This window comes from Podarcis tiliguerta, assembly GCF_965153285.1.
Source record: "Podarcis tiliguerta genome assembly, chromosome: 17".
Classification (NCBI taxonomy): Eukaryota; Metazoa; Chordata; class Lepidosauria; order Squamata; family Lacertidae; genus Podarcis; species Podarcis tiliguerta.
Genome location: NC_139550.1, coordinates 28,714,548 through 28,739,793, shown reverse-complemented (window position 1 = coordinate 28,739,793; position 25,246 = coordinate 28,714,548). Strand labels below are relative to the sequence as shown.

Genomic DNA, 25,246 nt, shown 5'->3' with positions numbered 1-25,246 from the left:
CATCGGTCCCTCGCTTTGACACAGCCTGGTAATTAATGTGACTGTAGACGCTCCCAAAGTCATCCCTTTCTGCTAGTGTATAAACAGTAGCTCGTTTAATGCCTCCTTAAATTTGCATATTTTTTTTAAAGCAGCTAAAGCTTCTTAAATGTCGTCAAATACGGTGCAGTTGTATCTCTGTGTATGTAAATAACATGATCAGTCTCGAGGTGGTGATACAATAAACTACAAACTGATTTTTTAAAACACTCCTATATCGTTTTACAAATCATTGCTGATGATGAAAATGTAAGAATAATTTCAAGGCAACACCATTTTGCTAAGTGTTTACTCAGTTGAGTGGCAGCCAAGTTTTAATTTTGGGACAGAATCACTGCATCGCTGTGGATTTTTACCTACTTTTGAAATAGTCACATGTCTCAATAGATAGGCAATAGTTCGTAAGGCGAGAAAGAGGGAATCGGTAAGAATAGCTCCTAGCTGCCTGCTCAGTTCTTTAGTCTGCTGCACAATGTCCTGTCGCTTGAGTGTGGCATAATCTAAAATTGTCTGGGTGGCTCAAAAGGTGTCATTTTTCTGCCTTCCTGTTTTGCACAAAGAAAAGCTGTAAGGAAGCTTTGATCAATTTTCCAACCGTTTGATTCACACAGCCCTCTCCCTTCTTTTTATGTTGCTAGTAGTAATTGTATAAATCTGTTGCACACAGTTGTTGCTGTAAATAAGGCTTTGCTCACAGCTTCTGGACATTCACATTTCTTTCCTTTCTTTCTGCAGGACATGAAAGCTAAAAAAAAACAAAACATAAAACGAAAACACCTCAAGAGCTTTGGTTTTTTTGTTTTCATTCCATTGATATGATGTCATCATGCCAAATTTATGCTTTAAAACACACAAGTGTTTGTTTTTTCTGCCACAAGCAATGCTTCCTTCCTTCCTTTGCAAATTAGGCCTAAATTAAGCAAGCTCATTACCGATAACTATTTGTACTGTTCCCCCTGCCCCAGTTTTATCATAGTCTGTGTTTTTTGTTCAGATCTGTTTTTCTTTGTTTTATGACGCAGATGTTCTATTACATGTGTTGAATGCCTATATTTTTGGCAAGCAAAATGCATTGTTTAAAGGTAGCTTCATAGCAGTTGCATAAGTGTATTGTCAGTGTTAGAACGGTTTAATAGGGAAATACTGCATTGGTGTTCATTTGCAGGATTAAGCCTAATGATATTGTTTGTGTACACCTGTAATTAACAGCAATTACTAACCCTGGCGTTTCGCTGGTTTTTATTTATTTTTTTTAAAACTGGAGCAAGCTATCAGAGCTAAGTGAGATTCCGCGAACCTTCTTTTACAAAAGGACTGGCCTTTTATAACAAACTAGTGCTTTTTATTTTTCTCAATGAGCAGGGTCTGGAACTCCTAAGCCATCTACTCCTACTCCAACCAGCACCCCTTCATCGACCCCACACCCTTCTGACGCTCAGAGCTCAACTCTGACTACCCATTCTGCCTCCCCTACTCCCCACGATTCAGGCTTCACCCCTCAGCCCACCTTGCTCTCCCCGTTCGCTCAGCAGCACATGTCTCTGAGCCAGGCACTGCCTGTAATGACCATTCCTCTTTCCACCATGGTAACGTCCGTTACTACAGGAACCTCCTCCAACCAGGTCATGGCAAACTCTGCAGGACTTAACTTCATCAATGTAGTGGGCTCTGTGTGGTAAGTTGGTTTCTGCCTACGGCGCTTCACACTTCTTGATTGTTACAGTCATTTTGCCCCAGAATTATGCTGTGCTGATGACACGACGCCAGGCTTGAGAAGGGCTTGCCAACCCTCGTCGGCTCCCTGTCTGTGAAAGTGAACGCTTTATGCGCTGCATTCTTAAGTATTAAAAGATAATTACCGTATTTTTTGCTCTATAAGACTCACTTTTTCCCTCCTAAAAAGTAAGGGGAAATGTATGTGCGTCTTATGGAACGAATGCAGGCTGCGCAGCTATCCCAGAAGCCAGAACAGCAAGAGGGATTGCTGCTTTCACTGCGCAGGAATCTTGCTGTTCTGGCTTCTGAGATTCAGAATATATTTTTTTCTTGTTTCCTCCTCCAAAAACTAGGTGCGTCTTATAGAGCGAAGAATACGGTATGTAGATTAGGCGCAAAAAGCAAAGAATTGCTAAAAGCTTTGTTTTTGCTTAGCTTGGAGAGAAATCTAACATTCCTTGTTAGATTTGAGAGCTTAAAGTTAACTATTACAAGTGAAAAGTGGAAAGACCAAGCAATTTCCCCTAAAGACAAGTGGCAAAATAAGTTGATTGAATACATAGAATTAGCCAGCATAATGACAAAAGTCAGAGATCAGGGTGAGACACAGCTGAGGGTAGATTACTTAAAGAGACAAACAAACCAAATGTTGATAAGCACACATTTTTGTTTTCTTTATTATTATTTAGAAATATAAGTTTAGTCATGGGAGAAGTGAGATGTTATAATGTGATTCTATGAATGTAAATTAAAAGAAACCAATAAAGATGATTTGCCAAAAAAAGATAACGTAAGATCTATGAGCAGCAGTAATTAACACCTAAGAGAAAGACTAGAATGAAATAGGGTGTTTAAAGAGGATATGCGGCATAACAAGTAAATAGGATGTCACGGAGGGAAGAGATGGGAAGTCTAGAGGTATTAGATGGGGGGTGATATTTACAATCTGTATTGAAATATTGGAAATAATAATAATAATAATAATAATAATAATAATAATAATAATGAAGAAATAGTTTATTTCAGCATTATTCTCACTGTCATTGGAGTTGTGTTTTAGGCACTTTTTCATATGCTCCCTAATGTGGGAGAGTTCATGTAGCACTATGGGAATGTCTAAACCAGGGTTTCCCAAACTTGGGTCTCCATCTGTTTTTGGACTACAACTCCCATCATCCCTGTGTAGCAGGACCAGTGGTTAGGGATGATGGGAATTGTAGTCCAAAAATAGCTGGAGTCCCAAGTTTGGGAAACCCTGGTCTAACTAAAAGACGGCATCTAGACAGTGTGGAGAAATGGATCCATTTCCGATTTGTTTATTTTAGAGCAGCAAATTTTCCTTGCAAGTTGCAGTACATATTTTTTTCCTGAGTAATAAGACATAATAAAATCAGCTGGGGATTGAACTATATAACCTCAACAATAATGATGCAAAAGCGTATTCACCCAGTGCTTTTCCAGCTGCAGTGGCTCCCGGTGGAGTACAGGGTCAGATTTAAGGTGCTGGTTTTGACTTTTAAAGCCCTTCAAGGCCTAGGACCCTTGTACCGATGGGACCGCCTCTCCTGGTATGCCCCATGGAGGACATTAAGGTCCATAAATAGCAACACCCTAGTGGTCCCAGGCCCTAAGGAAGTTAGATTGGCTTCAACCAGAGCCAGGGCCTTCTTAACACTGGCTCCGGCCTGATGGAACGCTCTGTCTCATGAGACCAGGGCCCTGCAGGATCTGATTTTTTTCCGCAGGGCCTGTAAGACAGAGTTGTTCCACCTGGCCGTTGGCTTGGAGACAATTTGATTCCCTCCCCCTCTTTCTTTTTTCCTTTCTCCTCCTGTGACGAGGCTGCATTTTAATGTTTTAATGTTGTATTTTAATGTTGTTTTTAGGTTGTATTCATTCAACTTGTTTTTATTATTGGTTGTTAGCCGCCCTGAGCCCAGCCTTTGCTGGGGAGGGTGGGGTATAAATATTATTATTATTATTATTATTACAGTGGTGCCCCGCAAGACGAATGCCTCGCAAGACGGAAAACCCGCTAGACGAAAGGGTTTTCCGTTTTGGAGGTGCTTCGCAGGACGAATTTCTCTATGGGCTTGCTTCGCAAGACGAAAATGTCTTGCGATTCCTGGGGGTTTTTTCCGCTCCCCACCCCCTTTTTCTAAAGCACTAAGCTGCTAATAGCCTTTTAGCAGCTAATCCCTTAAGCCTTTAATAGCCGCTAATAGCCGCCAAACCGCTAATAGCACTAATCCGCTAATGGGCTTGCTTCGCAAGATGAAAAAACCGGTAGACGAAGAGACTCACGGAACGGATTCTTTTCGTCTTGCGAGGCACCACTGTATTATTATTATTAGTAGATACCAAAAATGGTACTTTGTGCTGTTTTATGACATTCTGGTCTCATGCTTGCTCATTTCCTTTTACACAGTGGAGCGCAGACATTGATGAGTGGCTCAAACCCCATGCTGGGGTGTAGTTCTAGTGCACTAACCCCTGCAGGGCTCAACCTAAGTGGCATTTTACCATCAGGAGGCCTGGTGCCAAGTGTGCTGCCTGCTGCAGTGCAACCCTCCTCACAGCCAGGTCAGTAGGAAATTCCATCTTGGCTGAATGGGAACGGCACAGTGTGGGACTACTTCCACTCTAACGGGAAAAGTCATGGAAAAATTGAGTGCAGTTGTTGGTTGGCTCGTTAATAACGCATGTAGTCAGTGATAAAAAATTAGAAATTACTTCTGGTTACAATTGCTAGCATGTGAATTAGCCATCTCCAGGGCTTTGGAAAAATCCCTTTATGCCATGTGACTGAATCTCCTAAATACGGTCGTTCCTTGGTTTTCGAACAGCTTAGTTATCAAATGTTTTGGCTCCCAAATGCCGCAAACCCAGAAATGACTGTTCTGGTTTGCGAACTATTTTTGGAAGCCGATCATCCGATGCAGCTTCCTGCAGCCAATCAGAAGCCACACTTTGGTTTCTGAACGTTTTGGAAGTCGAACGGACCTCCAAGAACTGATGCCGTTCGACTTCCAAGGTGTGACTGTATTTGTTCATGTGTATATGTCGGCTACCTTTTTTCTTTATTCGCCATTTCTCCTTGCCCACATCAAATCTTAATAAATTCCAGAAGACAGGTTCCTCTTTGCATGATAATGTAACTTATAGCAGGTTTTTCTCAGTGTTCCTCCATCTGCTGAGATTAGACAGGGGGTGTTGCCAAATAGTGGGCCTTTAAGTCATGGCACCTAGTCACTGGAATTTCCTTTCTAGATTTATTTGCCTGGTGCGAGTTGTTAAACAGAGCTTTCAGTGCCAAGTAAAATTGATCTTGCTTTTCTAGACATTTAAATTTGGTGCATTGGTACGGTATTGGCTGCTGTTTTTAGAGTTTTTCGCTTTTATCTGTCACCGTGGAGTCTTCAATTTTGCTCTGTTGCAGTTTGTTTTCTTTCTTCATTTATTTAAGAGTTTTACGTACCACCTTTTAGAAGTTAGGATGCAGAGTACCTTACATCAACAATAATATAAAACCACACGACAGAATAAAAATCAAATATAATGAAAGTAATTCCATAACTTCCTGATTTGTTTGGTGTTTTATTGATCTGTGATTTGTAAGCTGCCACACACCTTTTGATCTATCGGGTATAAATATATCAAATAAGTATTAAACATATTATTTGTATTTTTGCTCTCCTCCAGACTTCAGAAAGAAGGAACTGGATTCAGAGTTTGGGTGCCATTGTTCTGTGCATTGAAACCAGATAATATATGAGAGGTTCAGTGCAGATGCTCTCAGCCATTCTTCTGAGCCTTATGATCGTATTATTGAATATATTTAATAACCAGGTTTTTTTGTCTCTTGTTGTTATTCTAAATTTTGGCTGAGTCAGACAGTTTTGAGAAAAGCTTTAGTTTAATTCGAAAGGGGCGGAATATTTTTGCTTTTATCAGCTGCTGTTGTTTTACTATTACTCAGCAATACAATTTTACCTCTAGTTTGGATGTAACTGAAGAGGAAGGGAAATCACAATGTTCTCTTAATCTCAGCAGGTGGCCCTTTTGGCTTAAAAAATGCTCCAGGCCTTCGCCCTTTGAATTTGCTACAGGTAAGAGTGTATGGTGATGTATGTTGTCCTATTTTTCTATATTGATTGGGTAATAAATACTTTGATACTGGTTTTGTGAGGGGCATATAAGATGTGAATTCAGATAGCTCCATGCCCCTTGACTGACAATTAAGAACATCCAGGCTGTTGAAAATATTTCAGTTTCACATATGCAGATGGTTATCTGTCTCCCTTGGTGTATAGCAATAGGAAAGCAAATGATAAGAATGAGGACATCAAAACTAGAACTGCCTGTTCTTTGGAGACCTGGGTCTCAGAATACAGTTCTCTATCAAAAATTTACAAATCAGGAGGCTGTGAGTTCATAGGAGCTGCCACACTGCCCTTGCAGTCACCTCTGCCCAGCTGTTTTCCTGCCAGCTTGACACATATTTCTTTACTCTGCAAGGAAAAATGGATAGGGGGAAGCAGTTAAAGGGGAAATTCAGCAAGCTAGGTTAAATGCTCTTTCCAGCATTTCTCAAAGTGCAAATTTTGCAGCTATTGGCAGAGATTCAGGTTCTTGGGGGGGGGGGGGGACGACCTAGGCTGGACATACAAGTCTGAGCAAATGAGTAGAATGAATTGTGGTCTGGCTGACAGTGACTGGGTGAGCAGGTTACACTTTTTGTGTGTGTGGCTGCACAAAACACACTTGGTTTTCTTTGCTTTGGGCTTCTTTCCTGATTGTGATTTTGATCTAGATGCACCACACTAGAACCCCCCAAATTTTGTTGAAATGGAGGAGGGGACTTCACTAGGAGGGGTGCTATTGTAGCGAGTACTGTCCTGCTGACACCAATCTTGAAAACAGCAATACTAATTTTTTGTGAAGCCACAAATGAAATTTTCAAAGAATATTAAATGTCATCTCTGTCTTGGTTGTGATGTACCTTATCATAGGAGAATGAGGCAAACTGACCTATCCCTCCCTTGTCTTTAAACCTAATAGCTTCCAGGTGGCTCCCTGATTTTCAATCCCCTCCAGCAGCAACAGCAGCAGCAGCTATCCCAGTTTTCATCACAGCAGCCTACAACATCTAGTCCTCAACAGCAGAGAGATCAGGTGAGGCATTCCTGTCGAAACTAATATTATAAGCGCATACATGCTGCCTTTGGAAATATGTGTAGAGAGATAGTTCCTTGTAGCTACACATGAAAAGACTTGGAATAAGGACAGTCAAAGTCAAGAGTTAACCTCATCAAAGAACAATTGAGCTACCTTAAACTGAATCAAGCCATTGCTTGCTGTAGATTGGAAATGTCTATTTTGACTGGCAGTGGTTCTCAGCAAAATATCTTTCCTAACCTTCGGAACCATGCCCCCCAAATCTGCTCCATGGTGTTGGATGAACCCCCAGAAAAGATGCGAGGAGTTCCATACAGGAAGAGGAAATCATCATCGTCGTCAAACCTTTTATTGGCATCACATACAAACAAGGAAGAGGAAATCCTGGGATGACTTCATTGGATACAACCCAATAAATGTAACATAATCACGTGCATTATTTGGCATGATACTGATAAGCAAACAGCCACATAAGTTTTGCTGAAATTGTTGTCATGCAATGAGGTTGATTCAAGTGAGAGAGAAATATTTTTTATATCTGTTTATGTTAAAATTGCTACTTGGGCAGCAATATCAATTAGATAGTTGTTCACTGTAGGGCATACTTTCCAGAGTTGGTACTTCCCATAGGTAGATACTCAGAGAAAGTTCCCTGTGAGTAATAAGCTTTTAGAAGTGTTCATAGACGCATCTTTTTCTTGTAGAAGCTTGCTTTGAACAGGAAAATGGTATGGTGGTCCTTCTTGGATAGCACCTTAATAGTCCATGAATAGACTGCACAGACAACAAGAGAGCTGGTATAGATGGAACCCAGGCTCCATGCAAACCATGGTTTGCAATTTGAGAGTCAATGTTTTGAGGACTTTCCCCCACCCCCGCTTCTCAGAATTCACCAGTTTCACGTTATGCACACCCCACTGTGAACTGTGGTTATGGGTAATCGGTGTTTATGTTAACCATTGCTTCCATCAGCACCCACATAGAGAGAAATACTGTGAATGCTGGAAAGGGGAGATGTCACTATGGAGGGGTAGGAGTCCACATTCCTGAGACTGACTCCTAATTTACACACTATGGCTTGCAGGAAACCACTCTTAGTTCTGCACCATCCTAGAAAGTACTTTGGAAATTATCTTGTGGTCCTCATCAGTTATATGGCAGATAGCTCTTGCTGTAGCTAGGAGTATTGTTGTTGTTTTTTCCAGAGGAAGATGAAATGCTTTGTGCTTAGGCCCTGATTTGGGGCTTCCCATAGGCATCCAGCCAGCCACCAAGAAAGCAACAGAACATTGTCCTGGGACGAGTGTTCCGGTATTAACCGGGGTCTGCTCCGTTACCTTTTTTACCTATTAACCTCCTCTCTCTCTGCTAGGGTTCTGATCAAGCGTCCACGAATCAAGACCAGACCTTATCAGCTCAGCAGTCAACTGTCGTTAACCTGACCGGAGTAGGGAATTTTATGCAGCCTCAGGCAGCAGCAGGTATGTTGCTCAAGCATGCTTACAGGGCTATTTTGCTGCAAATTTGTTTAACCACTGTTGCCCTGGAGGTCGGGTTTTTTCTACCTATGCTCTATACCTTCTTTGCCATACAGCATGACACCACCAATAGACTCCTCCTCCAGGAATAGCTCTATCCCATTGGTTCACTCCATTCCACCAGGTTTCCATTATGTCTACTTATAGCTGTCAACCTTCCCTTTTTTTGCTGGGAAATTCCCTTATTCCAGCGCCTTTCCCCGCTGCTATCCCGGATTGTTAGATATCCCGTAGACTGCCCCCGGGACAGGTGAGGCTGCTGATCCCTTATTTTTGAGGCTGCTGATCCCTTATTTTCAAATCTGAAAGTTGACAGCTATGCATCTACTCTATGGTCTCATTTAAAAGCATTCCAGCACTCCCCTTACAGCCACCTGTTATTATTGTGTCCATCTTTAAATGCATTTTCCCTTGCAGACCTTCAGTTTATTACATAGGGGTGTTGCATCTTACTGCACACTCATTTCCCTGTTTTTGCATGTCCTCATTTGGAATACCTGGAACATTTTCACCCTCATCCCGTGGAATAATAATCCCCAAACCACATGCTGACAAGCTTCTGTCCGTTTTTTGCACAAGCCAAGTTTTAAAAGCTGCTCTGCAACTTTTTGATACTCATTTCCTACAGCTTGCCTCTGTTTTGGTTCAGAGAGCCCATCCTCTTTCTACAGGCTTCGTTGTCCAAAAACATTTCCCAGTGCTTAACACAAACCCCCTCCACCTGACCACCACTGCGTTGACACAGATCCCCATCATTTCTGAAGGCTTGGTGATCTGGCTTATATTTTACCTTCCACACACAAGTGGGACTGCAGCAGCATGTTTTTTCTATATAAAATGTGCGAACTGTGGCTGTCCTTTGTGTGAAGAAAAATAACTGATCTAGAGTGTATTCATACTGAAATTGCTAACTAACTACAAGTGGTTACAAAAGCCATTGGCAAGGCTGCCCTCAGTGTTCACACATGTAGTGGACAGGGCTGGTGATTTGACTGCATTGAATTACATAAGCAAGAGTGCTCCGACTGCATGGTATATGACCTGTCTAATCAAACTGTAGTGCAGAGACAGGCAAGATCTAACCTGTTTTCACCAAACCTTGTCCACTGGGCATCACGTGGGACAGGGATAATATACAAATAATAATTTATTTTTTTATACCCTGCCCATCTGGCTGGGTTTTCCCAGCCACTTTGGGCAGCTCCCAACAGAATATTTAAAACACGAGAAAATTCCTAAACAGGGCTGCCGTCAGATGTCTCCTAAAAAAAACAGATAATTGTTTATTTCCTTGACATCTGATGGGAGGGTGTTCCACAGGGCGGGTGCCACTACCAAGAAGGCCCTCTGCCTGGTTCCCTGTAACCTCACTTCTCACAGTGAGGGAACTCCCAGAAGGCCCTCAGAGCTGGACCTCAGTGTCCAGGCTGAACGATGGGGATGGAGATGCTCCTTCAGGTATACTGGGAGACATGCTTGGTTGCTATCTCCCCTCACCCGACAGGCACTTTTGACTGGTGGGCAGGGCAGCCCACCTATCAGTCAACTGGCATACTATGATTCAGAAGGAATGGTCACACCCACCCGTCCAAATTAGGCCACAAGATTCAAGGAAATAAAACAGCTGGGTCCTCCAAAAAGCTCCCTGCATCTACCATAGTGAGAAGTCTTGCTGACTTGATTTCCTCCTGTGATAAGCCAGCCTTTAAAAACTGGCAACTTGATTTTTTAAGTTCCAAAATTCATTTTTGAATTTTTGTTCTGCCTTCTTGTGAAGACAAGTAAAAGCCATATATTTTCTAATTATTTTGAACACTTCACATGGGGGGGGGGGACCCTCTGATGTATCATGTCATCATTTTTTCTTGAAGTGTAATCTCAGCTCTAAAAAGTTTCTTCTTTCCTCCTTCCTGGCAGCAGTTACGCTTCTTGCACCTTCAAATGGTTATGGCGGTGGCAGCAGCACAAGCACCTCAACTACGACACCATCATTCAGGCAGGCAGTCAAAAAACAAAGAGAAGCACCTCAGTGATTCTGCATTTGAGATAGAATGTATATTTAAATTTATAGGGGTTTTTTAAAATAGAAAAATATAGTTTTCTGGGGAAATTGAATGTTGAGGTTATACTGAAGCATATAGGATTGCATTTGACAACAACAAATCCTGAAGAACAAGATTTATTTCCCTAACAAAAATTTGTGTGTTTTTTTATAAAAAGTCATAATATTTTAAGAAGCAGTTTGCAGTATTGTACATATTTCAAGGTGAACTGATATTTTGAAATAATTGAGCTTTATAAATGTAGTCTCTGTTTGAGATAAGGAGTTTGTGCAACGTAGCAAATACACTTTTTACAAATTACTTGAGAGACCCATTGTTTATGATGGTTGTACGCTTTTGATCACTTTATCCATTAGTTTCTTCACTTCTTTGTGCCGTACTGTTGCCCGGCTGATACAGTCTTGAAGCTTTGTGCCTGTTATTACACTTCCTCCTTAAAAGGAAATAGGGGGGGAAACAATGTCAGTATAATTCTAACATTTCTAACACATTGGCTTTAAAAAAGAGCAGATTTGAGAGCTGCCACACAAATTGCATATTACAATTTCATGGAGTAAAGCAATACTTAAAATGGAGATGAAAATGAATATAGCACTTAGGGGCAGCTATAGGTACAGTTAAAATATGCTGTGTGTTCATTGCAGAACTGCAGTTTGCCAAATACTTTTAATGAAAGACTGATTAGTTGACCTATCCACAAAGTCATTACAGTTTGGCACAGTACCTGGCTTATAAACAGAACACAGTTTGCCTTCTTCATCAGTTACAATCGTTAGATTCCCAGTTGCCAGGTCTTCCTCTTCTGCAGTTGGGTCAACAATTATTACTGTGCTTTTGAGGACACACAAAAATGCAAAAGTTGGAGTGATTTTATATAAGAGGTACAGACATGTTGCTTGCAAGATACAGGAAGAGCTATGCAGTAATTTGCATGGGTTTACACAGTTCAGTGCTATTCTGAGAGTCTAATGCATGAGAGTTAACAACAGCAAAGCTGTTTTGCTCGTTTACATACTGCCTGAAATAATTATTAAAAAGTTACAACAGTAGACTAGTCTTGAAATAAAACTAGGTTCTTACAAGAGGCTGATTAAAAGTAATAATAAATTCTTATAATGGTTTATACAGTGAAGGTTTTCACTGATGCTGATGCTCTCAGAAACACTGAAGAAGCAAAACCATCATACAAGAGCGATAACATGGTACCTGCCCCCAATATTCTCGACGGTCCCGTTTCACATTTAATGTGCTTTAGGAAACTTTGTGGATACTTACTCAAGCAGCACAAATGATGTAGCCACTGGTTGCTTTTTAATAGTTAAAGGAGTCTTCTCTTTGAAGTTAACTTCTGCTAACCCCGTTTCTTCATTTACAGTAACGGCAGGTAAATGGACTGAAATAACAAAAGCAATTCTTGAGAAAGCAGAACTGAGAGAGGGGTGTTTTTTGGTAAGGGAGGAATAGGGGCATTCTGGAAGGAATATGTGACAATGAAGAGAAAGTAATATGCAGCACTATGTTTCTGTCTTAGAAGTATGGAAAAACATAGAAATATGTCTTTTGCTTCAAGCTGAAGCAATCCTGTCTTCTCCAGCATGCAAGCTGCTTCTACTCTTACTCACATTGCTGTCTTAACACCTTCTTTGCTTTTCCCAGTTTCCTGTCCTCCATTCTTTTCAAACAAAAACCCAACGCCTCTTCGCTCATTCCCTTTTCAACTTCATCTCATAGCACCTCCTTTTTAACTCTATATTCCAACCAGGCAGCATTCTGCAGCTAAGGTCAAAATGCAGATCGCTCGTTGTCCGACAAGTTTCTTGCTACAATCCCACAAGCATTGGGCTGCCAGGACTCATCCTGCGAAATGAACTCCAGCACCGCCCAGCCTAGTTCTGCCTCTAGGTGGACGCTGCAGTGCCATTCCAATACCAATCAAATCTCAGTATTTTCCTGGCCACCAAATGGCACAGGAACATTGCATAAGCCCATATGTTCCTGACTGATGGCAATGCTACAAAGGGAACAACAAACTGATTGGCAAGGGGTACCTGCTCTTAGAGAATTCTAATACTTCTGAGACTCCCAATTTAAAAGATGCTATTGCTGTTAAGTTTCCGTACAGAGTAAAAGGTAAGGGACAAATGCTCATAGAAGTGCAGCCCTTTCCTCATTGTTCTCTGAACCATCTCCTGTCAAGGGGAAGACCCACAGGAGGTTAAAGCAGACTTGATTCTGGGAAAGCTATAGTGCATAGGATCCTTCCTTTGAGATAGTTGCTTATTATTCCCCAGATCCTCAGTTTTGCTGCCCAAAGATTTATCCTCCCACTGACCCAACAATCAACCTACTCAACCACTGGGTTCTCAGATTGACCCAATAACTAATACTACAGCACAGGATCCTCTTCCCATGAGAAATGAGTTTTTTTTTTCTGGAATCCAAATTCCAGCAAGAAGTAAAAGTATTAAATGTACTCAAGGTGAAATGGGTTGCCCCTTTACTAAGTAAGAAATCCAGTAACTTTGCTCAAAGGCTTTCCATCCTTGAGCAGACCTTGGAGGACCTTAACATCACTGCTTGAAGTACCCACAGCAGCTCTTTTCTGATGCCACTTTGCCTATGAATGGGAATGAGGTTTTGAAAGACTCGGGAGAAAAATGCAGACAGGCCACCTTACAGCAGGAACCCAAGGCATCCACTTTTATCAGAGCTGCCTCTTCAGGTTCCCTGTTGGCATATGCTTTCTCCTTTGCTGAATGATCCAAAAGAAAATCCAAACCAAGATCCAGCCAGGCTTTGCAGAATGTATCAGAAAGCAATAGCTTTCATTACTGATGCCACCCTCGACTTTCCCCACTTTGCAGCCTGGTCCTTTGCAACTAATGCCTACGGCTGAAGTTATGAAACATGAATACAGCTTCAAGATCTAACTTGGCTTCTGTTCCCTAAAAGGAAATCAAGCTGTCTGAGGTGAAAGCACTGGGAAGTCCTTGTGCAAACAAAGGACAAATGCAAGACTGTGCCTTCTGTCCCCAAACAAAATAGCAGATTCCACCCAGTTCAGAAAGGGGAGAAATAAGTAAATTTAAGTTCTGTGAGATACAGCTTTAATATGTAGGTTAATAACAAAAGATAATACGCTCCAACATCCTATTTGTCCTTTGGGATTGACGCAATAGTTTTGGCCAGACCCGCAACTAACCTTTTTTTGTTTTGTTTGTCTTTTTGTTACTGTAGCCATCATTGTCTACCACATTTTTCTCTTGCTTTGTGCCACTACGGTGATTTTGTACTACTTTGTTTTTGTGGAAAAAGTTCAATAAAAAACTTATTTAAAACAAAAACGTGAATACCCGGGGTGCCTAATGTCCTGTCTTCTGTCCCAGTCTGAAACTGTTCCTGAGGATTAAGCCATTACTCAGCTGTCTAACTGTCCCCAGGTTCCACCCTGGAAACTGCACATCATCTTACAAGGAAACGCCTCAAGTTTCACATTATGCAATCACTACAATACAGAGAACAATGGGAGCTTTATCCCCTTTCAATAGCCAGCTCTGAATAATTCCACAGAGATAGGGGATCTTAAGGCCAAACCCTTCCTATATCCCAAAGGTTTGCTATCTCAGACCCTCCCTGTTGAATAAGTTGGATATCAACTCTCCTCTTACGAGACCCAAAAAGTCATGTCAGGACTCGTTTAGGCAGGCAGGCTGGCGCGCCCTGCCAGCTAACACCCCCTACCTCTCATCTGTGGGGCAGCCAATCCCCCCTGCAAAGGTACATCTTATGGGGTTAGAAGGATTTGCAATGTGAGACGCCAGCTCCAGGCATGTCTGCTGGATGGGTAAGTGGTCTTACTGAGGAGAACAAATGGTGAAGGTATATGCATAGGGTTGCCATATTAACAGATATGTCCGGGAAAATCCTGACATATGGCAACCCTAGTAGTGCCACAACTCTCATGAAGGTTGGGGATCCAACTATATGATTAGTACAACACAGCATAATTCTAGGGTATTGTAGGCAATTAAAATTGCAGCTGCTAACCTTCAGAGGAGCACTGGAAAAAGGGAACCAGAGCAGTGATGCCAGCAGCAGTGGACACTCAATTGCTACCCAGTTGGCTTGCATCTCTACTACAAGGTTCAGACCTTCATAGGCAATTCACTGCATACTTTTAAAAATACTGGATGGCACAATCTACAATCGTTTAAAGTTTGCAACTAAAACGGGGCAACTTACCATTTTTTAGGGCTGCTAGTAAAGCACACATACAGGCATCCAGGAGGTTTCCATCATAGTCTAAGCATATAATGTCGCAGTATAGAACCCAAGCAATCTGAGGAAATAAGCTCTGTTAATTTAAATACTGAAAAGGCTCTTAAGGGGCATCACAAGAGTGAAAAGGTTTGAAAAACACTTTAAGTCAGTGTGTTCCTTCGCAGGACTTTCCCAAAAACTAAGACTGAAACAAATTAAAACTAAAGATGGCAGGCCATTACCCAGAAAAATAAAGTCCCAATCTGTAAATGTACACAATGAAATGCAGCTATATTGTACTATAACAATGCACTATAACTTTATAAACATTCACTGGTTCTTGTACAAGAGCACTGGCTGCCAATTTGCTTCCAGGCCCAATGCAAGGTGCTGGTTTTGACCTTTAAGGCCTTTGTGCAGCTCAGGACCACCTTTTCCCATATGAAGTTGCTTAGATTTCAGCACCTTTTTCTTTTCCCAGGCACCTCTGCATTATTACAGGCATGTCCAACTCCCAAGAGACTGTGATCTACTCCCACTATTAAAAAACTGGCAGTGATATATCCATTGAAGGAGACAATTGGGGGAGACAATCTATCAGGATCACGCAATCGACCAGTAGATCACGATCGACCGGTTGGACATGCCTGCTGTATTATATAGTTAAATGTGGACTTGGGAGTTTATGGAAGTTGTAGTCCAGTGGAATCTGGAGAACACCATATTAGTTACCCCTGGGTTATAAGCTCCCTGTCATAAAAATAAGAGTAGGAAGATATCACAATAATTAATTAACTTAACACTTAAAACTTTTCTATGTGAGCTGGAGCTGAACTGGTTCAAGGGTGCTCAACTAGTCCTCAAATCACTCCCCAATTAATATTCTTCATGAAGACTTAACTTTTACTTACCTTCTCCTCTACAATGCACAGGTCTTCTTTCTGAACCATCTGTGAACTAAACCAGTAATGCAATGAAGACAAAAATCCATTTGATCTCCCCATTTTTATTGAAAAATTTAAAAAATAACATTTCTTACTTTTCAATCACATCTGCAATGAATTGACTAGCTGCCTGAGCCTCTTCCCCTGGAGGTCCAGGTCGAAACCTTGATGAACAGAGTGGAGGAAGGTCCACGTTAGGAACTATGGGGAAAAATTGTGAATCAAAAAGCAAATTGAATAAATCTAGTTTGATACAAGTTTCTCACTTGGTTGTTTGTTTATTAGTGGAGAATGAAACAAAAAAGCTATCTAAATTTCATTAAAGTGCAAGGTTTGAATTGGTGGGGGAATAAGAAGCTTCACTAGAAGCTACAAAGTAGAAGACTATTCTACAAAATACCGTATTTTTCGCTCTATAAGACGCACCAGACCATAAGACGCACCCAGTTTTTGGAGGAGGAAAACAAGAAAAAAAATATTCTGAATCTCAGAAGACAGAACAACAAGAGGGATTGCTGTGCAGCGAAAGCAGCGATCCCTCTTGTTGTTCTGGCTTCTGGGATAGCTGTGCAACCTGCATTCACTCCATAAGACGCACACACTTTCCCCCTAACTTTTTAGGAGGGAAAAAGTGAGTCTTATAGAGCAAAAAATACGGTAGTTTAAGCTGCTGTAAGATAGAGCAGTTTCCCAAATTTTTTCTGACCATTACCCCCTTTCAACCTGGTTTCCTGTCTGTGCCCCCCCCCCATGAGTGTAGCCAAGGAGGGCAGAGCGGGACGGCTATTAAATACATTTCCCTGTGGAATTTTGTGGGCTTTATTTGAAATTACTTCATTTGTAAATTTTTGTGTTTTTGTAAACTGCCTGAAAAGTGCTACTTAAAAATAAATTGCTTACCAGTAGGAATGCATAGGATTAGTACATTTACTGCAAGATAATTCGTGTAAAATCAGCAGCATAGCAAGCCGCTTGTCACGGGGGCAGGGTGTTCTGAGTGCCCTCCTGGCACCACGGCCCATGCTGTTTTTTCCAGCAGCGCTGGGCCCGCTGGAGGGTGGCCACGGTTGAGTGGGAGGAGGCGGCTGGGGCGCCCTGCAGGCTGTGCGCCACGCATGTCCCACGGTTTGGCCACCCTCTGGAAGCTGCCGTCCAGTGTAGACCGCCCCCCCGCCCCTCCTTAACTACGCTACTGTGTAAAATGCAAGTACTGTATACACCAATACACTAATTACATTTCAGAATAAGCGTAATGTTGTAAAACATGAGGAGTACCATGAATTCAAATGGAATTGCCAAAGTATCATTCTAATCATTAGAGAATCAACAAAATCACTTGTCGTTTCAGGAAAATAGTAACTAACCAAACCTTACCAATATATCCCTTGTTACTGGAATCAATAGGGGGTGCTGCAAATTCCTGTATGCAAAATGTTAAGAGGAAATGTTTAAAACTAGAAGTTTAGAAATAGTTTTTCTTGACCTTTTCTTAAGTTCAACACACATTTGGGGATCAATTTTTATTTTCCCCATGTTTTACAAATATTTAAAGCATTTCATTATTATTTTAATGACAAAATGTACACATCCATTAAAATACCAATGGCATTTCTAGTATTGCATTCTCATTTATTCATGATGTAATACATTTAAATGGAAACATTGGAAACAGCAGGCTGGGGGCTTTTTCCTATCCAAGTATAACACTTTAATCTTTTTCATGCCATATGATCTAACGTGGGACTAATTTTTGATTCTAACCGTTTTCAGGTAACTCCAAATTCTCTTGATGTTTTAACGTTTTATCCCACCCAGATTCTAGTGAATTGCAAAACACACAGCATTTAACTCTGATAATTAAAAAATAGCAGAGAGGTAAAAATTCCAAACACACAATGACTCTAAATTGAAGTGGGCGGTGCTTCTGATACATGGGCCAGACAGGCCGTCCCCCCACCCTGGGCCTGCTCCTGCATCCAGCCGGTAGTTTGTCCTCCACACAACAGCTTAAACTAACTGGTATCTATGGAGGCTGATTTTTAACCCTAATTGTTGTGGGGAAGGCAAATGAGCAGAGGTTAGCTCCCACTGCGCCCTTGTGCTGCAAGCTTCCTGAAAATCCCCCTAGTGCACCAATTAAGCTTAAAGAGATGGGGGGAAAGAAAAAGAGGGCAGAGAGGAGTGGCTCTGGGCCCTTTGCACTTTTGGCTCCACCCCCACCCACTGCCGCCATGCAGTCCCCGAGAGATGTCCTCCAAGGAAATGTGGCCTACACACACACTGTGCCTCTCTCTGGCTATCAAATGTTGCATACCTGCCTCCTGCCCCTGTAGGCAATATCCAAGTATTCCATTATCCAAACAGCCAAGAGATTGCGCCTGCCAAATGGGCAGAGACAGCCTCAGGTGTAGTCAGCGATTCCTACCCTGAACAGTTCTGGTGGTGGATAGTGCTTTATAGACACTATGGTGGTTCAACACAGGATTTCTACTGCTTGTAGCAAAAAAAAAGTGCTCTGTGCAGCAACCAATGAGCTACAACACAAGTTGCATGTCACCTGTGGATAGCCAAGGGCGTTTATCCACCCTCTTACTTCATCATCTGGGCTCTTCAGGAAAGCAGTTATAGAAGGCCCTTGGAAGACACTGATTTGGCTTAGCAGTAATGGAAAACTGGTTGCTTGTTATGGGAATGCACCATAGCAAGCCTCAACTTCTGTGCTTCTCTCATTCCCTTTCCTCTTTCACACATGAAGTGTGTGGTCAGGCATAAGCCAGTTTTCCTTTATGTCTGAATGTGGGGAAGTGTGATCGAGGCAGTTAAATGACCAGGATGCTTTCTGACCCTCCTTTAAGCATTTGTAGTTTGAATAAGCCAGCTCCCCATATTTGGATATACAAGAAAGCCTGTTGATTTCAAACCACAAAAAGCCTTCATTGCATATGAAGGAGGGAAGGGTTTAGTGATTGAGGCCAAGGCTTACCACTAATGGGAAAAGATTGGTTTTCGTCACATCTGAAGTGGATAACTGTGTCAAGTCTGTTATTCCGTCAACAGAGTAAGGCAGAGAAAAAATGCTACCGAGTTCTGAGGTCCTATTGGATCCATAAGGATTGTGTAACCTGAAACTACATTAACTTAAAAGAAAACTATTCATGAACCTACCGCCTTAATGCCACATATCACTGTTGTGTTTCCTAACTTCACAAGGGCAGAGCCATCCGCAGTTGTAATTGAACCTAAAAAGAGACCATTTAACAAAATCAAAGCTTTCTACCTGTGAAATAACCTTTACAAATCACACCGGCAGCACTAACACTGCTTGCAGAATAAGACATTGGTTACAAATAAATTATTAGCTATTCAGAGTTGTCGAGGCATTCCATACTCAGGGGTTTTGCTGAATTTTTTTGGGAGAAAATTGTTTTCTTGTGTCCCTGCCTTTCTATAATTCTGCAAGAAGCCACCCACCTTTTGAATTCTTACTCTCTGGAATCAGAGCCATATTTTCTGATCCCTTTGGCAGTATTAGCAGCTGGGGGAAGAGAGCGAGGCTTATACGTCTAGAGCAGCCTAGTGAAGGAGCCGCAGCTGATGAAGCGTCAAGCAAACAGGTGAGTTAAGCAGTGCTGCACAGAAAGAGGCCAGGGCAGACTACTCTGTCCCTCCACCCTTTGAACATACTCCAAGTCCCCAAATAAAGTAACACAATAAACTAATAAAATAAATTAAAAGCCGCAAGGGGTATGGTGGCTTTCCAGCACATAGTACAGTTTGTCATATGTAAAACTATATGCCTGGTGGACAGATGGGTCATGGGTGTGTAATTGTTGCAATGAGCTCCTGGCCCTCAGGGAACAAATTTGTTCCCTTGAGGTCCAGTTGGCTGACCTGGAGAAACTGAGAGAGGCAGACAGGCTGGTTTGGGATGAGATAACACTGCCCCACTCCCAGGATGACAGTTCCCCTGCTATCATGGAGTATGAGAGTCTTGAGGAAGGGAAATGATCCCTTAGGTGGGATCCATTCCTTGAGGGGCAAACAGTTATCCTCTCATGCTAAGGATACTCCTTCAGGGGGTGGAGAGATGCTGGTAGTGGGTAACTCGCTTGTTAGGAACAAAGAAAGTTGGGTGTGATGGGTAGGCAGATCACAGGGGGAATTGCTTGCCAGCTGGTGCTAAGGTTGGATGTCAGACAACTGCTTTTTGTTACATCATTAATTAAATTAGAACCTGTCTGGTTAGGGTGAGAAAAAGGAAATCTGTACAGTGGTACCTCGGGTTACAAACACTTCGGGTAACAGACTCCGCTAACCCAGAAGTAGTACCTCGGGTTAAGAACTTTACCTCAGCATGAGAACAGAAATCGTGTGGCAGTCCTCATTAGCTAAAGTGGTACCTCAGGTTAAGAACGGTTTCAGGTTAAGAACAGACCTCCAGAACAAATTAAGTTTGTAACCAGAGGTACCACTGTATCTGTGTTACACTTCTATCAGTTCCCACAGGAAAAGTTCCGCAATTTACAGAAGACCATGTCTTTTCTAGTACAGTGGTATCTCAGTTTATGAACTTAATCCATTCTGGAAGTCTGTTCTTAAACCGAAACCATTCTTAAACCGAGGCACGCTTTCCCTAATGAGGCCTCCCGCCGCCGGTGCCCTTCCACCATTCACCTTCCGTTCTTAGACCGAGGTAAAGTTTGCAAACCGGGACACTACTTCCGGTTTTACGCAGCTCGTAAACCAAATCGTTCGTAAACACGGTTGTTCTTAAACCGAGGTGCCACTGTACATTCAAAGCACGGCCAGTCTACCAAGAAACACTCACCTATGTTAACAGTTGTGGTTCTGAATTCACCGAGGTCCCTTCCATCAGGACGGCAGTTTTCTTTCTAAAAAGATCATCAAGCCTCACAAACAAGCAACTAATCTTATCCACCAGCAATGTAAGAGCTTAACTAAAACAGGCTCTTAAAGACCAGCATTTGATGGACTGCTATGACGTGTGGGCAGAATCCAAGAACAAAAGTGTTTTTTTCCTGATTGTTCATATTATATGCACATTTTTTGTTATTTAGATTTTATTTTATCGAAGTGATTTCAATTGAAAGAAATAAAGTGATACAGGAAAAACAGAAGGATCAGTAAGAGGGAAGAGAAAAACAAATATATATATATATATTTATGTGCAAAAATGCAATATACGATATGCCCATACATTCTTATATAAATTGGTATTATATGCACATTTATGTAGGAAAAAAATTCAGGCCATAGCAGATAAAAATCCATCTCTGAGTACAGTCCAAAGTTTGGCACATTCATGGAATTTCAATCTACCTCTCACAACTGACAATATGAAAGTGCCAAATAGGAACACCCATTCCTGTATCAGTTATTACATAGGCCAATATGACATTAGCTTCAAGGTTATTAACTGTCTTCATTTTACATGCAACATTGTCATATGCCCGATAAATGATACAGAAGAAGTTGTGGTTTTGCATGACCTTCCAGCAGGGCTTCTCCCGTGCCAGGAAACGGCACTGCAATGCTACAGAGGTGCACCAAAGAGGTACTGGAACTCAGCTCCGGTGACTTCCAGATGAAAAAAAAGCCATGCCTTCTAGGTATATTAAAATGAACTGTAAAATTGGCTAAACCAGATGTGAAAGCAGCTTCTAGTCTAGTCAACAGCACTTCTAAGAGACTTCTGATACAAACTTCCTACCACAAAGGGCCAATTCAGACAGCCACCAACCAGATTTTCTTTGTATGTAAAATCCTACCTGAGAAAGACATGAACATGGTACATGTCATGTCTGAACAATTTGGGTCTTCTTGCATTGAATTTGATGTGTAGAGACCCAATTCCAATGCTAACTGGAAATCTAGCAGTTTGAAAAGTGGAAGAAGCATGCCCAACAGGCAAATATCATCTTACTATCCCACGGTGCCTTGGGGGAAGATTTTCTGATCCAGACCAAAGGTGCTGGAAAATCAAAAGGCCATTTTGGCTCACCTGATTTTGAAATTCAAAGATATAGCTCACTTTTAAAAAATTCAGGGCCAACAATGTTTTAACACACACAAATGCTCACTGTACTCACTAAGAATCTTCTGTAATACTCCAAGGGTTCCACAGTTCTGAAAACAAATAGAATTGTAAAGACAAAATATTTTGCAGAGACTACTTGCAAAAAGACAAAGAGCAAGACCCGGATCAAATAATGTTTACAGCAGACCCAATGAAATAAGTAGTACAAAGTAGTCATGACTTACTGAAATCCCATTGATTTCAGTGGGCCTACTCTGAGTAAAACTTTGCTAAATATGTGTCTCGGGGGACAATGGAGGAGTCCGCCCTTAGGGGTAAAGTCAAATCGCTGGAGGGTTACATCATCTGCAATTGTATGGTTTTAAAACTGACAAGCAGCTCTGTGAGGCTGTTTCAATTTTACCTCCAAGAGTAAGATGGAGCCTAATTATTATCTATTGTAGAAAAATGGTTATTGAAGTTAATGAATTTAGCTGAGATGGCAAAGATAACATGCTTAATTTGAGAAGAATCACTGTTGGCATTTACTAATGACTGGAAACCAAATTCTGAGAAAATTAATAATTTGAAATGGATAATGAAAATTAATAAAGAAATATTTTAATTGCTTGGTTTCACCTTGACAGATGTGTCCTATTAACTCAGATACAACTAATCACAAATGTGAATTTGGTTTCAGTAAAAATAACTACGATTAGAGACTTCTACAAGTTACTTTGCTGCTCATAAAGGGTCACCATTTTCTAAAAATTAATTGCACCTCTTCAAAGCTGGGCTAGTGCCTTGAAGGTCTGTGACATTGAATTTATGTAGCTCTCTATCTTTTTAAATGAAAAAGAGTGTGTGTGTGTGAGAGAGAGAGAGAGAGAGAGAGAGAGAGAGTGTGTATAGAGGCTTTTCTTCTTCTTTTTTTTCCCTTTCACTAAACAGATACAATTATTTTCCGAAATTGCTCTATACGACAACATGTTCAGTGCTTGGGCTATACTGCCATCCTCTTTCTTTTCTCTTTATGTGCCATCCCACATTACCAAAACCCATTATTCTTGTTACATCAATAACATAAGATTTTTCATACACTTTCCTCTGCCAAAGGTCAGTTTCCCTGCTGATAGGTCTAAGAACTGAATATACAAATCCTATACAGTGGTGCCTCCCGTTCCGTGAGTCTCTTCGTCTAGCGGTTTTTTCGTCTTGCGAAGCAACCCCATTAGCAGATTAGCGCTATTAGCGGTTTAGCGGCTATTAAAGGCTTAAGGGATTAGCGGATTAGCTGCTAAAAGGCTATTAGCAGCTTAGTGCCTTAGAAAAAGGGGGTGGGGAGCGGAAAAAAAACCCCAGGAACTCGCAAGACATTTTCGTCTTGCAAAGCAAGCCCATAGAGAAATTCGTCCTGCAAAGCACCTCCAAAACGGAAAACCCTTTCGTCTAGCGGGCGAGGCATTCGTCTTGTGGGGCACCACTGTATATGTGATATATGAGCACTGAAAGTAGAAGGCGTTACACAAATATCTACTTACCTATTTTATGGATAGCTCAGTTGGTTAGACCATGGTGCTGATAACACCAAGGTTGCAGGTTCGATCCCTGTATGGACCAGCTGCATATTCCTGCATTGCAGGGGGTTGGACTAGATGATCCTCAGGGTCCCTTCCAACTCTACAGTGCTATGATTCTATGCTATGATTCTATATGTTCCCAATTGGGGAAATAGAATTTTTGTTTTCAACTCTAGTGAGGATAAAATTGAACTGAAAGTGAGACATTTGGCATGGGAAAGATAAGAGAACTCCAGATATCTGTCCAGCCTCATTCTGGAAAAGGGGGGAAGCCCCTGTGTAATGTATTATGCAGTTGACCTCCTTTGTAATGTTCTATTTTGAAATCTTCAAGATAATATTTTCGTTTTTTGTTATGTTATAACTGTATACTCTATATTTGACTTTCTTCAGATTGTTTTATTGATTTAATATGATGCAAACCGCTTTGAGATTTTCTTAAAAATATAAAGCGGAATGGAAATAAAATTCTCATTCTTTTAAGCACACTTGTGCATTGAAATATTTATTCATATTTAATACAATTACTTCCCAGAATAACATGCTCAATGCTTGGGCTATATCCTGACATCCTCTTTCTTTTTCTCTTCCTGTGTCATCCCATAGTTCGGGAGGAAAAACAAGATTCGCGCCCTCAGGGCTCGGCTTGCTCTCCGGCAACGTGAGGCAAAAAAAAAGGCGGCGAAACCCGCCATGAGGGAACGGCAGGACCTCGGCCGGCGCCAAAAACCTGAGCGAAAACTCCCGCCGCCAACTCCTCCTCCCTCGTGCGGTTAGTTAGGCGTTCGTGCCCCAGAATCCCGGGGACTCGCTGCGTTCACACGTGCAGAGCGCTTTCACGAGACCGGAGGGAGGGAGGGTAGCGGCGAGGGCCTGGGAAGCAACGACGCCGCGTCCCGGCCGCGGGCTCCAGCTGAGAACCCAGAGCTCGGGCGCCGTGAGGGGAGAAGGGGAGCCGCCGCTCGAAGCTAGTTCACCCACCTGAAGCCAGCCGCCGCCGCCATCGCCATCATCGCCGCCTCAGAGGAGCCGCTGCTTTTTCGGCGGTTGCTGCAAGGCCTCCCAAGCGCAGAGGGCGCTGCTGAGGCGAGGCCGGAAGTGGCCCTCCAAGGGCGGGGGAGGGGTTCTTCGCAACGTTTCCGGCAGGGACGGGAAGCTGTCGTTGGCCATCAGCCTCTCACAAAACATAAATATTTTTTTAAAAAAAATCAAGAGTAGGTCATCTCACCGTCTGGGTATGGAGCTTCCGGGTTTGCGTTGGAAGGCTTCTTCTTCTTCAACTCAGCGTGGAAGCGAGAGGCGCCCATCATAAACCAGCAGAGAAATGCAGATCAAATTAATGACAGCGAAGCAACCCACTCTCCCTCTCCCCCCGGAGCAATGAAACTTTATCGTAAAACAAACAATAGTCAGTTTAAAAACAAACGGAACAGACTGAACGATCATTTCTAAGACCTTAATATATATAATTATTATATTATATTATTATATTATTGCATATAAGTCGTGGTCATGCGCTGAAATGATTTTATAAGAGGTGGGGCTTTGGGTTCACTGTCAATTCCCTATGCAAAAACCAGTCAGCTCGCAGCATACATGAAAATCTTCGGGTGAAGTGCGGAAAACTATTTTTTTTTTTATTAAGTTATGCCCCGCCTTTCTCCTCCGACAGGTACTCAAGGCGGTTTACAGATAATTAATACCAATAGTGATAATAACACTTTTAAGTGTGCTTCAGATCCCAAACTGAACCCTAATTTGGACGCCATTGTTATATTATTAATTATAAGTATTAATTGTAATTATTTGTTCTTGCTGCTGTTGTTATTGTTATTATTTTATAATATACCTCCCATCATCCGAAGATCACGGGGAGGTTTACAAGCACAAA

At 41.8% G+C, this 25,246-nt stretch overlaps 2 protein-coding genes across 9 annotated transcripts in view; one reads left to right on the top strand and one right to left on the bottom strand.

Annotated features, from left to right (window-relative positions):
* Positions 1–10,982, top strand: part of SUPT20H (SPT20 homolog, SAGA complex component) — a 33,847-nt gene extending 22,865 nt beyond the window's left edge. For 3 of the 8 annotated variants that reach the window (XM_083419781.1, XM_083419777.1, XM_083419778.1), the window contains exons 19-24: positions 1,402–1,714; positions 4,184–4,338; positions 5,806–5,864; positions 6,817–6,930; positions 8,306–8,414; positions 10,389–10,982. In XM_083419781.1, coding sequence (XP_083275907.1) covers positions 1,402–1,714; positions 4,184–4,338; positions 5,806–5,864; positions 6,817–6,930; positions 8,306–8,414; positions 10,389–10,504 — 866 coding nt within the window. In that variant the 3' untranslated portion in view covers positions 10,505–10,982. The remainder of the gene's footprint in view (positions 1–1,401; positions 1,715–4,183; positions 4,339–5,805; positions 5,865–6,816; positions 6,931–8,305; positions 8,415–10,388) is intronic. The other 5 variants (XM_083419783.1, XM_083419782.1, XM_083419779.1 and 2 more) reach the window with 5 other exon arrangements.
* Positions 10,635–24,501, bottom strand: EXOSC8 (exosome component 8). The gene is made up of 11 exons (XM_083420641.1): positions 24,337–24,501; positions 21,849–21,885; positions 20,567–20,630; positions 18,904–18,977; positions 17,113–17,158; positions 15,834–15,939; positions 15,706–15,751; positions 14,777–14,873; positions 11,810–11,927; positions 11,259–11,365; positions 10,635–10,967 (listed from the first exon to the last, which is right to left on the bottom strand). Exons 1-11 carry the CDS (start codon positions 24,366–24,368, stop codon positions 10,852–10,854), a joined length of 843 nt encoding a protein of 280 aa, XP_083276767.1. The 5' UTR covers positions 24,369–24,501; the 3' UTR covers positions 10,635–10,851.
* Positions 24,502–25,246: the final 745 nt, after the last annotated feature.